This window comes from Odocoileus virginianus, chromosome 6, assembly GCF_023699985.2.
Source record: "Odocoileus virginianus isolate 20LAN1187 ecotype Illinois chromosome 6, Ovbor_1.2, whole genome shotgun sequence".
NCBI lineage: Eukaryota > Metazoa > Chordata > Mammalia > Artiodactyla > Cervidae > Odocoileus > Odocoileus virginianus.
The window spans coordinates 86,438,676-86,452,521 of record NC_069679.1 but is presented as its reverse complement, the minus strand read 5'-3'; the positions used below and the strand labels follow the sequence as shown (position 1 = coordinate 86,452,521).

Genomic DNA, 13,846 nt, shown 5'->3' with positions numbered 1-13,846 from the left:
TGAGGCTGTGTCTTCTCCGTCACCTTGGCGGTTTCACCCCCGGACCTCTTATCATCTGCACTTACTCTCTAGGGGATTCGGCTTGACCCAGGCTTCGTAGCAGCATCTATACCGACAGCGCGCTTGACTTCGTTTCTAGCCTGTCTTGCCGCCAGCTCTTGACTTGCACACACGACTGCCTCCTTGGCATCTCCACTTGGGTGCCTCGCAGGTTCTCCGATTCGATAAGACGCCTAAAGCCAGACTCAGCCCGCTTCTCGCCTTCCTGCCCCGAGTCTGCGGCTTCTGCTCCGGCCTGTCTCCTGAGGCGGTGGCACAGCATAGTCACCGGGCCCCAGGGCTAGACCTCCTCAGTCCATGCTTCTCTTCATCCGATGTGCAGTTCATCAGCAGGCCCTGCGAACTCTGTGCCTTCAAAATATATCTAAATCGGGCCATCCTGACCACTCCTTCAGCGGGCAACTTGGTGCCGGCTGCTCCGGTTCTCACCTGGAGCACTGCCGTAGCTCTCTGAGTGTTTCTGGGCCTCCCTGACTGTAGCCGACTCGCCATCGTCGGCCGGAGTCCTCCCACACTCCCCGAGGCCTGCACCGACTCTGTCCTTGGAAGCGCAAAGCCGCCTGTGCTCTGCGCTTGCCAGGTCCCACGCTTCCCTTTCCCTCCTCCCTGCTCACCCCACTCCAGCCACACTGGTGTCCTCGGCGTCCGACCCCCTCCTCCGCAGTCTTCACTACTGGCCCTCATTGCAGAGGGGTCCTCGGAAGTGCCCTTCGTCAGTGAAGCGTGGTTTGTTTTTTTTCAGTATTTATTTATCTGGCTGTGCCGGGTCTTAGTTGTGGCATGTGGGATCTAGTTCTGACCGGGATCGAACCCAAGCCCCCTGCATTGTTAAGTGCAGAGTCTCAGCCACGGGCCCCCCGGGGAAGGCCCAGAGAGGCGGTTCTTGACCACTCCGTGCACCCGTCTCCATCTGCTATCCCTTTCCCTTTAGCCCGCCATCCTGTTTCCCCATCATGGCCTGCAGCCCCTAGATCTGGGTAATCCCCTCCCTGTTTGCTGTCTGCATCCCATCCCAGCCATCCCCCTGCGGCACTGGCCAGAGAGCCCAGACCTCTCCCCTCTTGTTAACCTCTGTATTCCGGGTGCCGAGCAAGGGCCTCGGTCCCCGCAGGCCTTGACGAATTTGCCGAGTGAACCTGGAGAAGCGAGTGTTACGCCCCTGCCCCGGGATGTCTGTGGTGCTGTCAGAGCCCTTAGGAGAAGGCTCCGAGAGGCTTCCCGGCAGAAGGCCACGTGAACCAGAACGGTTCCGCTCCTTCCCCACCCCTGTTCTTGAAGCCCTGCCCTCTGCTCCGGCTCACTAGCCGGCTGCTAGCCGGCCGGTGGCCCTGTTGCGCCTGCTCTGCGCAGTCTCCTGAACCGATGAGCCAAAAGATGCAGCTCTGCTCTCAGCCATCTCTCAGGACCATGTCTGGGCTGTCTTCCCCTCCAGCCCGCCTTCTCCGGGCCCAGTGCCCCGCTGAGCCTCGGTCCCTGCCCTGCGGGTGTCTCTCGCGGCCCCGGGCCTTCGCCAGGCTCCGTCCTCGTCTCCTCCAGTGGGCTGCCCCTCATTCCACTAGATCCAGATTGAGCGCTGCTCCCCGGGCCCGCCGCGCGTTCACGCGCGTTCAGTCTGTCCCGTTCCGTCTGAGTGCTGCTTTCTCCTGCCGTTTATCACCGTGATTCAGTCGGCGCTTCCTCTGTGTCAGGCGTCATGTGGCTCGCCTTCGTCTCCCGTCTGCACAGCAGCCCGTTTGTACAGCCCTGGTGCCCATTCACAGGGGCGCTGTGCAGATTAGACCAGCGCGGAGTCGCGGTAGGGCTGGGAGCTGGGGGCAGAGTGGGGAGTCCGGGCCGTGGGCCCTGCCTGGGCCGAGCCTTGCGGGCCGGCTGTCCTGACGGGAACACGGCCCGTCCGTCCGCCCCACCGGGGCTGAGGGCGCAGAGCCCGGGCGTCCGGCGGGGTCGGGGCCGGCTTCCGAGGGACGAGCCTGAACCAGACCCAGGGAGTCTTGGGGACGAGCCGTCCTTTCATTCCTGACGGAAGGACGTCTGTACTTAAGGGCCCGGAAAGGAGAGGCGGTCTTCTGTTCATGGCCCCAGTGTGAAGGAGCCGCCGAGCAGAGGAAGAGGCTGGCCCGGCTTGGGGCCGGGAAAGACGTCCGCTGGGGTGGACCATCCAGCAATTAGCCCTGAGGCCCCAGGCTCCCGCCGACCCCGCTCCCTCCACCGTCCTTTCATATGAGATGAGTCCCGCCGCCTCTGCCGCTGGGGCCGCGGGGAAACGCGAACCGCCAGGCGCAGCGGCTGCCCTTCCCGAGTGGCGGACGCCGCCTCTGCCGGCTGCCGGGCTCGGGGGTCCCGGCGCCTTTGTGTGAGGAGGGCGCCCCCTCGCGGCGGGCTCCGCGGCGCCGGCGTCCGGGCGGCGGCGCGTGGGGCCCCTCCGCACCGACCTGTTACCCGGTGGGTGGCAGAGTGCTTTCTCTGCAGACGCGTGTGTTCTGCTCAGAGCAGCACCTGTGCGGTCTGCCGGGCCACAGCCCTTTCGTAGATTGAAAGCCTTTCATAAGTTTCAGAGTATTCGTAATAATGAGCCATCATTTCCTCAGTTCACTTTTTTTTTCTTGGAAGTGAATGGAGAATCAGTCATTTGAAATAAACCATAAGATAGAATCTTTTTCTAGTAGGCATCCCTATTGGTGGTTAATACCTTTTTAAAGAGTTTCTTGGCAAATCGCCACTTGGTAATGTCAGTCATTTGGAATAAACCATAGGATAGAATCTTTTTCCAGTAGGCATCCCTATTGGTTGGTGGTTAATACATTTTTAAAAGAGTTTTTCGGCAAATCACCCGTTGGTAATGGTTTTAAAGTTCAGAGGGAAAATAAATAATTTGTGTGTGTGTGTCTGGTAAGTGACTCACTCTTATAAAGCTCATTTTTTTGGTAATAACTGCTATTTATTGCCAAATATAAATAAAACCACACTTACATTAGATCCTCAGTTGCATATATTACATTTGTATAAGGAAAATGAGTATTTTAAAAATGAAAGAATTATATGTAAAGGGCTCTTTTTTACATTTTGCTTTTAATTTCCGTAGGTGTTAAATCATGGAAGTCCATTTTCATGAACTATTCCTATGAAATAATTTATGGTGGGAGAGACCCACTTCATTCTAGAAGTGAATATAGCACTTGTCCCCCGGGTGAAGAAGATGAATCATTATTTTTGGCTGTGCTTGGTCTTTGTCGCAGTGCGCGGGCTCCCCTTGCTGCAGCACTTGGACTCAGTTGCCCCGTGACATGTGGGGTCTCAGTTCCCCGACCAGGGGTGGAGCCCGGGTCTCCTGTGTTGGGAGCACAGTGTCTTAGCCACTGGACCACCAGGGAAATTCTCTCTTTGCTCTTTTAATTTATAGCATGAGGATAATGTGAGTTTTATTTGACATTTCTTCAGAGTTGGAATAGGACTTAAATGAGGTCATGACAGTTTCTTAGGTCAAATGACTGCTCTCCCCTTCTCTGCCACCCCAAGCCCCAGACCCAGTCATGCTATCATTGACCTGTTGAATTTGCACGAGAAGAATCGGAGGGGAACAGAACCTTGAGCGGGTTCTTGGTGTGTGGGGAGCTCTTCTCTCTCCTCTCTGGGGAGAGGTGGGGTGCTGTCCCCCAACCTACAAAGCCGAGCGGTAGAAGTTTCCACTGACTTTCTCTAGAGGGGAGCTTGAATTCCTGTCACCCGTGGGCTGCTTGCTCAGCCTTGTCAGCATTGGCGAGTGTTCCTGCAGTTTAGGGCTGCCGCCAAATACAGCAGCTAGTCTGTTCTGGAGACTTCTGTCATCAGGAGATGGACTGGCCCTGCCCAGAGGGAGCTGGGGCTGTCCCCCTTCTTCTAGACCTGCTGCAGGGTTTTTGAAGACACTGTGAGAAGCCTGGAAGATGAGAAAGCCCCTGTCCCATTAAGGAAAGTCACTGAGATCAACATTTTCTGGGTATTTCCACTACCCAATATATTTTTTGTGCATCAGAATCTCACTCCTCTATAGCTGGAAATATACAAGAAAGAAAGTGTACAAAGCAAAAGTCGGCTCTTAGAAATTCACTGTCTTTACAGCTCAAAGTGTAAATTGTAAGTGAAAGTGAAACTTAGTTGCAGTCGTATCTGACTCTGCGATTCTGTGGACTGCAGCCTGTCCCACTCCTCTGTCCTTGGAATTCTCCAGGCAAGAGCACTGGAGTGGGTGGCTATTTCCTTCTCCAGGGAATCTTCCTGACCCGGGGACCAAACCTCGGTTTTCTGCATTGCAGGCAGATTCTTTACCAGCTGAGCCACAAGAGAAGCCCAAGATACTGGAGTGGGCAGCCTATTCCTTCTCCAGGGGATCTTCCCAAGCCAGGGATTGAACCCAGGTCTCCCGCATTGCAGGCAGATTCTTTACCAGCTGAGCTGTCAGGGAAGCCCAAGAATACTGGAGTGGGCAGCCTATCCCTTCTCCAGGGGATCTTCCTGACCCAGGGGTTGAGCCAGGGTCTCTGGGACTGCAGGTGGATTCTTTACCAGCTGAGCCTCAGGGAAGCCCAGATGGTCAGTGCTCAGCCACAAGTGTCCGTTTTTGTCCTCCATCACTGTGTCATTCACTGTTCATTCACACGTTTGGCGCCTTCCTTGTATGCCGTGCACCAGTGGTGTGGTGGTGTGTCCTTTGCCTCTTTGGAGCCCTTGTGATCTGTTGGGGTGGGGGGCGTCAGACAGGTAATCAGGCTTTTAGGAGTGTGTGCTCAGGAATCTGACAGACCCGCCTGATTCTAATGCCAGTTCTGCTTATTTGCCATGTGACCAGGAGCAGTTTAGTTAATCTAAGTATCAGTTTCCTTATCTGTAAAATCAGGATAATAACCAGCCTCCTTCTCGGAGTTGGTGTTTGGATTCCCCGAGGTAATCGTGTATAGCCTTTCACACTGTTTCAGTAGGTAATATCATTTGTTTTACTTGGGCTAACAGCCTTTTCTCACTGTGTCTTCTCCAATACACACATTGCAGTGATTCCCCCCCCCCCCCCAAGGTCTTTAGTTGTCTCATTTTTTAGAAGCACCCACCAGCATAGTAACTGCCCCCAAACACTACCAACTGTTAACCGTTCTCTCCTGTGTACTAAGTTTAGCTGGTCTCCTAGAAAACTGCATTGACAAGGATTTTGGCAAGAAGAAAGAGAAGGTTAGAATATGTAGACCCGATGGAGAGGCTGCCTATGTCAGCTGGGCAGGAGGCAGACGTCCTGGTTTGTTTTTAGCAGAAGTGGCCTCTGCGGTGCCGCCTCCATCCTGGGGGCCGCCAGCAAGGTACCAGAATAGACTCCTGTGTGGGGTGCTGCCTCTGCTCCTAAGCTCACATCCTTGGGCTTGTTTTTGTGTCCGGCTGGGCAACTCTGGACACCTTGTCGAAAGATCCTATCAACGGCCTTTTCCCTCATCTCTGCATTTTGAATTTGTAGTCCTTTAAAGGTTTAGTCAATTTAGTGAGTCTCTGGACTACATATAAACTTCAGAGGCCAACTAGCATGGCCTGAACCTAGCCCTGACGATGGAGAGTAAAGGGAAGGTAAACCTCGAGGCTACAGAATGCAGTGTCTTCAAATCCTGGATTCTCAGCTGAGGAATATATGAACATGCAGTTAAGGAGCCAACCCTGTTGGCTTGGGGCTAAAGGACCCAGCCTGCCAATGCAGAAGGCTTGATGTCTGTACCTGGAGGGCTGCAGTCCATGGGGCAAAGTGTCAGACAGGCCTTAGCAACTAAACAGCAATACCGTGCAGCGAAGGAGCGTTTTCAGAAAGAGCTAACCTGTGAAACAGACAGCCGGGGGGGGGGGTCTGCTCTGACTCAGGGAACTCAGACCGGCGCTTTGTGACAACCTAGAGGGGCGGGAGGCTCCTGAGCGAGGGGACATGTGTGCACCTGTGTCTGACCCATGTTGACGTATGGCGGAAACCATCACAATATTGTAATTGTCCTTCAATTAAAAATAAATAAGGGGGGAAAAGGCTCAGATACACCCTCCTGACTTTACTAATAATGTTTTACCAACTGATGTGGGTATTTTTGCAATCTAATGGAATTGACATCCATTTTATTTTTGTTGCGTAATAATTACAGGCACAATGGGAGCATCCTTTGGGAAAGAGACCTCTATTCTTCATCAACAATCTTAATACGTTCCAATGATAATAAAAGGAAGTTTTTTTTAAAAAGTGTTTAATCAAAAAAAGTCAACTCATAAAAGCAGTTGCAGCTACTTGATAGCTCCTATTAGGAGTAATTTTCTTTTATCTCAAAAATCTTATATAAATTAGCTAATATTTAGGGATTTAATATATGAAATTTGTTGTTACAGTGCTGAGAATAATTTTTGAGACTTGAGGCTTGTGATAGTAAATGTACTGATTAAATGGAGGTAATGTCACTTTGTGATGGATTTTCTAGTAATTAGTCCTTAGGAACACTATAACCAAGGATGACATTTTTGGTAATCTATAATTACATGTCACATAAGCTTATGGGCCAGGAATAGATGCTCAAAGGTTTTTCAAAAAGTGCTTTGACAAAATTGCATCATGAACAAACTCAAGAATCCTATGTGTATAGGTTCCTAGATCTTATTTGCAATAAAACTGACCACACACATGAACAACAAAAACTCCTGCCTTTATCTTTAAAAGGTAGATTCTGACAAAAGGAATTTTCTTTTTCTTATTTGTGACCTATGTTTATTCAGAGATGGAGCTTGCTCTGAGTAGCTTAAAATCTCAAATTATCTGATAATGTTAGCCAGGACTCCTGAATACTTTTCATTGCTTTTTTAAAAGTACACTTAGAACCAGAGAGAAGTTTCTTGCAGAGGAAAGTAAATGGAGTTACCACCAGCCCACTGAACCGATGTTCCTGCTCTCTTGCTCTCCCTACCTTAGTTTCTTAGAGGAAATGTCTATTCTTACGGAGAAGGGAATGGCAACCCACTCCAGTATTCTTGTCTGGAGAATCCCATGGACAGAGAAGCCTGGTGGGCTACAGTCCATGGGGTCACAAAGAGGCAGACACGACTGAGCAGCTAACACACATATTGCTAAGTTTCCCAAGTTCCCAGCTTGTCTCTTGATCATATGTGTGGTCCGCGGCTCACAGGCTGTCCGTCAAAGGCACTGCATTGCCTCTGGCTCTGAGGCTGGCAGCTGACGTCAGTCCTGAGGACTGAGAACGGAGGTGGTCAGCGCTGAGCCCAGCCCGCAGGAGAGGCATTTGCGCTGACTCTCCCCTGGGGATGAGTCTGTGGCCCTCTCGCCTGGCACCCCCCTCCGCGCTGCTGCTGCCTCCAGAGGGCCTGCCTGCGTGGACCGGGGACGGTTCCTCCTGCCCGGCCCTGGGCTCGTCCAGGTGACTGATGGCTGCTCCGCGAGGCTCAGACCCTGGAGTGCGCCTGGGGGACCGCCTGCCTTTTCTCTGTTTGATGATTGGATGAGCTTGTCGCTTGGGAAGATTTATCACTTTACTTTCTTATTAGCATGTTTAGGAAGATTGTGTGCATATAAGCATGTGTATATGTGTTTCTCAAGGACATGTCTTATTTTTACAGGCAGACTCAGACTGTCATAGTGAACCCAATTAGGAGGAGGTCTTCTTCGAGGATGTCTCTGGTAAGAAAGAAGGAAAATTACAATTGCCTTTTTTTGTTTAGTGCTGTTGCCTTCCTTAATAAAATACACTTTTAGCAGTGTTAGTTTTTAGTCTGAACCATTGAAGTATGCTGACATTTGACCAAAGAAATGGTGATTTTCTGCAACTTAAAACTAATATTTATATATGTAACATTTATTGTGTTATATATTTTAAAATATTAGGTCCAACTTGATACTGAAAACATTGACTATTAGCCAAGAGTAATCAGAAGTTAATAGATATTTAAAATTTGCTAATAAGATTAAATATAGTACATAGAAGTTTGTTCTAATTGATTATTTATATAAGAATTCAGGAAATCTGTGTCTGCTCCTGCTTTCTTGTGCTGTCTGCTGTCTGGTATCAGAGCATAGCACTTAGCATTGCCTTTCTGGGAAACCCTGAGAAGGATAGATAGGGTAAGAGCTATAGGGTCTTGATATTTATTTTTCATACATAATGCGTCAGGCTCCTTCAAAAGTTTCTCAATGAAGAGAAAGAAGCCAGAAAAGAACTGTTCTACACATATCCCATAGACAATGTCTTTTAACCCTGTTTCCAACTTTCCGATTCTTAGCCCAAGCCGCAACCCTATGTGATGGCCGCCCCACCCCAGCTGCAGTATAATGGACATTATACAGAGCCATACACCTCTTCCCTCGGTAAAGTACACCATTTCTGAAATGCCTTACAAAATTAGTATAATTTGAATAAATCGTGAAGGCTTGGAGATCTTGAAGCCAGGATAGATTTTTGGCTGAAGTTATTACACAAATAACTTAAAATTTAATTTCACAGAATTACTGTCATGATGATAGCCAGCCTGGATTCATAAGAGAGGCTGCTGTTAGAGGCAGTTTTGTTTGGGTATGGGTAGAAAACATGCAGCATCAGATTCTGATGCTCAGATTTGATCCTGAATTTGGCCCATGGGCACTCCTTCAGGCTGGCTCCCAGGTCTTGTTAACATGTGCCCCGTGGGCTCTGAGCGCTTCTGTGCTTTCCAGCCCCAGAGGTCCCAGGCTTGTTCTGCGTTTTTTCCTGCCTGAGACCTTCCCGTTGTAAAGGATTATTTTCCTCTATTTATGTTTATCCTTTAAACAACGGGCACATTGAGCTATGTGAAGACAGCGCCTCCGAAGCTGTATCTCCAGCATTCATTTTACAAGCATTTTACTTTACTGTGTCACAAGGCTCTGCTATAAAGGCGGGGAGATGGATGCAGAGAGGTAATTCTACATCTTAAGAAGCTTAGATACAGGAGGATAACACAAGTACACAGATGACTTAGGTACAAAGGGAACAGGCGTGTTGTGACGAGAGTGAGCTGGGTCGTCTGAGGAAGGCTTTCTGGAAAGAGGGGTGACTTGGGAAGGCGGGGAGCGGCAAGCTCCCAGGTGGGGCCGCTGCCCCTGCTCTTGGGTGGAGGTGGGGGGTGACTGCCCCGGCACAGATGGCGAAGCAGGTGCTTGGACTCAGACCCACAGGGAACTGTGGAGGGTGGCATGTGAGGGGACCAGGAGGTGGGTGGTGGCGTGTTGCTGGTGAGAGTTTCCCTGCGGTGAGCTGGTGGGGGCGGGGGAACTCGGGGATGGATTTGGCTGCAGAGTGTGCGCCTCAGGATGTTACTTCTACCTTCTTCACTGGCTTCTCCTTGCACGCTGCCCTCCTGCGGTTTTGTGACCCCCCCCCCCCAAAATCTCTCTTCTCTGCACTGTATTTCCTCTCTGTTCCTCCCTTTTCCTCCATCTGCGAGCATCCTAATGTCTTTCCTCTCTCTCCAGACTGCAGCGTGAACTATCTTTTCTTTCATTTTCTCCCCGCTTCTGAGCCTGATAACCTGTGTGCCCTTCTGCTTACTGTCCCCCTTCCCCTCGCGCCTGTGCTGCTCCGCCAAGCTGCCCTCGAGCAGGTCCCCGGGCCCCGCACAGCCTCCCTCCCTCCGGACCCCAGCGCGCTGGCCGCTCCCGCTCCTGCCCCCTTGGTGTTCCCTGCCCCGAAGGTCTGCCCAGGGCCCGCTCCCTCCGCAGGCGTCCAGTTGATCTCGTCTCATCCGCAGTTGGGGTCTCAGTGAGGAGGACTGTCCGTGTTCTCCAGCCCACCTTCACTCCTGAGCTCTGGCCCCACGTGCCCCCTGTCCGGCAGGCTGGGGGCCGTTCAGGGGGCCCTCAGGACCTCGGGCTGAGTGGGAGCGCTGGTTCTGCTGCCACCGCGTGCTGCAGGCTTGACATCCTGGAGTCGCACTCATCACCCTGCTCCAAAAGTCCCTTCCCCGGCTTCCCTTCTCCTTATGGTGAAGTCACTGCGCCCCCGCCCACGCCCCCGCCCACCTAGTTAACTGGGATTCCAAACTGCTTGTAATTTTTCTTTTCTCATTTTTGCCTTCAGTTCCCAGACAGTTGCAAATCCTCTTGCCTCTGATTAACTTCATGGAGCATCTGTTCTGTATCTCCTTCTCCCTATCCGTCTGCTCCTGCCAATGCAGTCTGGTTTTTTTTTTTGAGACCTCTCATCAGTCACTGCATCACAGGAGCTGACTGACATCCTCAGTTCCCACCCTCCCTGGGTCATCTGACACTCAGCGGTCCCGCTCATCCCACTTCCCTGCCGGTCGATCCCTTGTCTAGTGTTGCGCGTCCTCTGAGATGTCTCTCAGTGCTCCTGTTCGAGGTCTCACGGCCCCGCCTGTCCCGTGCCTTCTCCAGCCCCAGGCTCCTCCAGCTACGCCGTCTCTGCCGTCTCCCTGCTGCCCGCCCCGGTCTGTCACTCTCCGCGTCCTTTTCCTGCCTACCCCTGCCCACGCACTTCCGCCAGACTGCCTGTGCTGTGGGCACAGACTCAAACTCCCGTGGCTTCTGCGGGCACGTGCACCCCTCCTCGGGCTACCTGCCCCGCTGCCCTGGCAGGAGGGCTCTGGGCTGGAGCCCCTTCCGTCTGCACGGGTGGCCAGGGTGGCCAGGGAAGGGGCAGGGGGCTGCCTCTGTACACTCTGCTCACGCGGACTGTGACTCCACATGCGGCTGTGCTGCCCGCAGGGAGGAGGGCACCCCGAGAGCGCCCAGAGCCAGGGGGCCCGACTGCTGCCCGCCCTCCAGGCCCCACATGCGTGTGTCCCGGAGGTGTCCCTGACCCCGTCACTTAGCCCCAGCCGGAAGTGCTCCTTCCCACCCCTGGCTCCTGTGACACTGGCTCCTTCACTTGCAACACTTCCCTCCTTCAGTTGCAACACTTCTTCCTTGGGCTCTGGTGATTTCTGTACTTTCCCTTTTTATTTGTCTGGTCGTAATCATTCCCTACACATACCGCACCCAGAGTCTTCTACACATGCAGACTGGTAATTGGATAGTTTGGGGGTGTGCAGAGCAGGACCAGCAGGTATTACGCTACAGGCGGGGGTGAGGCTGAGCGAGCGGTGACGGCTGTGAGCAGAGGGGGCGCCACAGACGCAGGCCTCAGAGCACTTTCCAAACAGGATAAGCTCGGTGCGTCCGCAGGGAGACAGGCCTGTGTCATTGTGGCTGTGTATGCCACCCAACAGAGACCACACGTGAGACGCTGGCCTGTTCCCTTGGATAAAGCCACCATGAGGCTTTTGAGTAGAAAAAAAGAATGTTTTTTATCAATGGCAACTGTTCTCTGGCGGTCTTTCCATTGATGTGTTAGAAGTCACCCTGGGTAGTTTCTCAGGCGAACTGCAGGCTGGACTGAAGAAGCAGGCCTCCTTTCAGCCTGAGCAGGTGCACACGCAGCCTCCGTGGAGAGATGAGGCTCCTAACTCTGCTCGCTGTGACCCGTCTTACTCAGGTCGGGGCCTGAGGCAGGTGCTGCTGTCTTTGTGGGGGTCTTCTTGGCTTCTGGCCCCTGGTGAGGTGTGCAGCTGCCAGTGACACTCGTGGACCTCGAGAGGCTTAGATCCTGCTGAACTCTTTGCCCTGTTATCTTTATTCTGGAGGAATTACACAACCCGCCTTGAGTTTCATTTCAGGAAATGTTTACAGACAGTCGGTGCTTGAACTCGCTCAGCATCAGCAGGGCTGCACACCCAAGGGTATTTCTGCTTTCAGCTCCCCAGAGTTCTGGAAAGCCTGCTTTGTCTTTAGTAAAACACATGCTCTTGACTTTCAGAAGAGGGCAGTGTTTAGTGGTACAGTTGTACTCTTAATATTGAGCGTAGATTTGGCTGTTCTTTATTGGGTGTGAGGTCCTGAATCCCGCTCTTAGAGCAGGCAAAACCACCCCAGAGGAGGCAAGGTGCCCAGAAACCGCGCGTCTAGGGTCCGGCGGTGTGAGTAGAGGCGGGTCCCTTCAGCCTGGTTTCATAAACCGCAGGGCGGAGGTCATCAGCGTTCAGGCTGTCCCAGTGTTTGTCTTGAGTAATTGGTCCAATCTAGAACATTTAGAAAAAAATCTCCTTATAAAGTGCCTGCTGACGGTCTTGTCCCCCCGCCCGCAGATAACCTCTTCGTGACCAACCAGAATGGCTTCTACTGCCACTCTCAGACCAGCCTGGACCGCGCGCAGGCCGAGCTCGGCGGGCGCGTCCGCAACGGCAGCGTGTACAGCGCGCACAGCACCAGCTCCTTGAACAGCCCGCAGCCCTACCTGCAGCCCTCGCCGGGCTCCTCGAACCCCAGCATCACGGGCAGCGACGTCCTGAGACCCGACTACGTGCCCTCGCACCGGCACAGCGCCCTGATCCCGCCGTCCTACCGCCCGACCCCCGACTACGAGACGGTCATGAAGCAGCTGCAGCGCGGCCTGGCGCCGGCCGAGCGGCACAGCCGCTCGCTGCGGAATCTCAGCCTGGTGTACAGCCAGCCCGAGATCCGAGAGCACGCGCGCCCAGGCTCCCCGCCCGCGGCCCCCGGCGCCTTCAGCCTCAGCCACAGCTTCCACAGCCCGGCGCCCTACCCCTACGCCTCGGCGGCCGGGCGGCGCCCGGGGCTGGGCGCCGTGAGCGTGCCCGAGCTGACCAACGCGCAGCTGCAGGCGCGCGACTGCCCTGCGCCCAGCATCCTGAGGACGCAGGTGTACCGCCCGCCGCCCCCCTACCCGCACCCGCGGCCGGCGAACAGCACCCCGGACCTGTCCCGCCAGCCGCCCGCCAGCAGCAGCCCCGACCTCATCACGCGCCGCGTGCACCACTCCGTGCAGACCTTCCAGGAGGACAGCTCGCCGGTGGCGCACTCCTTGCAGGAGGTGAGCGAGCCACTGACAGCTGCCCGGCGCGCGCGGCTGCAGGAGCGCAACAGCATCGAGCTGGCCGGCCTGGCGCACGGCCTCGAGGGCCTGCGGCTGCAGGAGAGGGCCGCGCTGGCCCCGGCGCCGCGGGCGGAGGACAGCGCCGTTGGGCCGCGGGGCAGCCTACAAGGCGGGCACGGAAAGTCCCTGTCCGACGCCACCGTGCTGATCCACAGCAGCGACGAGGATGAGGACGAGGACCCCGAGGAGGGGCCTATGCCACCGCCCGGCTCCCGGAGCGGACGCCCCCTGGACGGCCCCCGTGCCGCACCTCCAGCCCCTGGGCCCCTGCACATCCTGGAGCCCCAGGCCCCGGGCGCTGCGCCCGGGGAGGGCCCGCGGCCCCGGCGGGACGGGCTGTTGTCACCGTCTGCATCTGAGTCAGACCTCACCACGTCGGGCAGGTACCGCGCCCGTAGGGACTCGCTGCAGAAGAGGCCGGCGTCTGATCTCCTCTCCGCGAAGAAGAACGCGGTGGAAGGGCTTCCGCCGCTGGGGGTGAGCCGTGCGCCGTGCGGGGTGGGCGCGGGGGGCCTCACCCCGCAGCGCTGTGCCCCCTGCAGACCTGCCCTTCTCTGCACCGTCTGCCCTTTGTCCGTCTTGTCTGTGACTTCTGATGTTTTCAGCTTTTTCCTTGGAACTTCTTTCAAACAGCCCCGTTTCCCAGCAGACACACACGTTTTACCCCATTTTTGCTTTATTTTGGAACACTCTGAGATTGACTATCTATGGAAATGATGGGGATTGATCAGAATCTTGGTGACATTGCTAGAGATGATGGCTTAGATGGAGGGAAAGGTGAATGTAGGAGGCTCTGTGGAATGGAAGAGAAACAGTGAATGGGTAGTTTC

General features: G+C 54.2%; 1 protein-coding gene across 1 annotated transcript in view; it reads left to right on the top strand.

Moving 5' to 3' along the window:
* PTPN21 (protein tyrosine phosphatase non-receptor type 21) overlaps positions 1-13,846 on the top strand; it is a 75,742-nt gene that overhangs the window by 51,704 nt on the left and 10,192 nt on the right. The window contains exons 11-13 of the mRNA XM_070469745.1: positions 7,672-7,732; positions 8,332-8,416; positions 12,208-13,493. Of these exons, the coding sequence (XP_070325846.1) occupies positions 7,672-7,732; positions 8,332-8,416; positions 12,208-13,493 (1,432 nt within the window). The remainder of the gene's footprint in view (positions 1-7,671; positions 7,733-8,331; positions 8,417-12,207; positions 13,494-13,846) is intronic.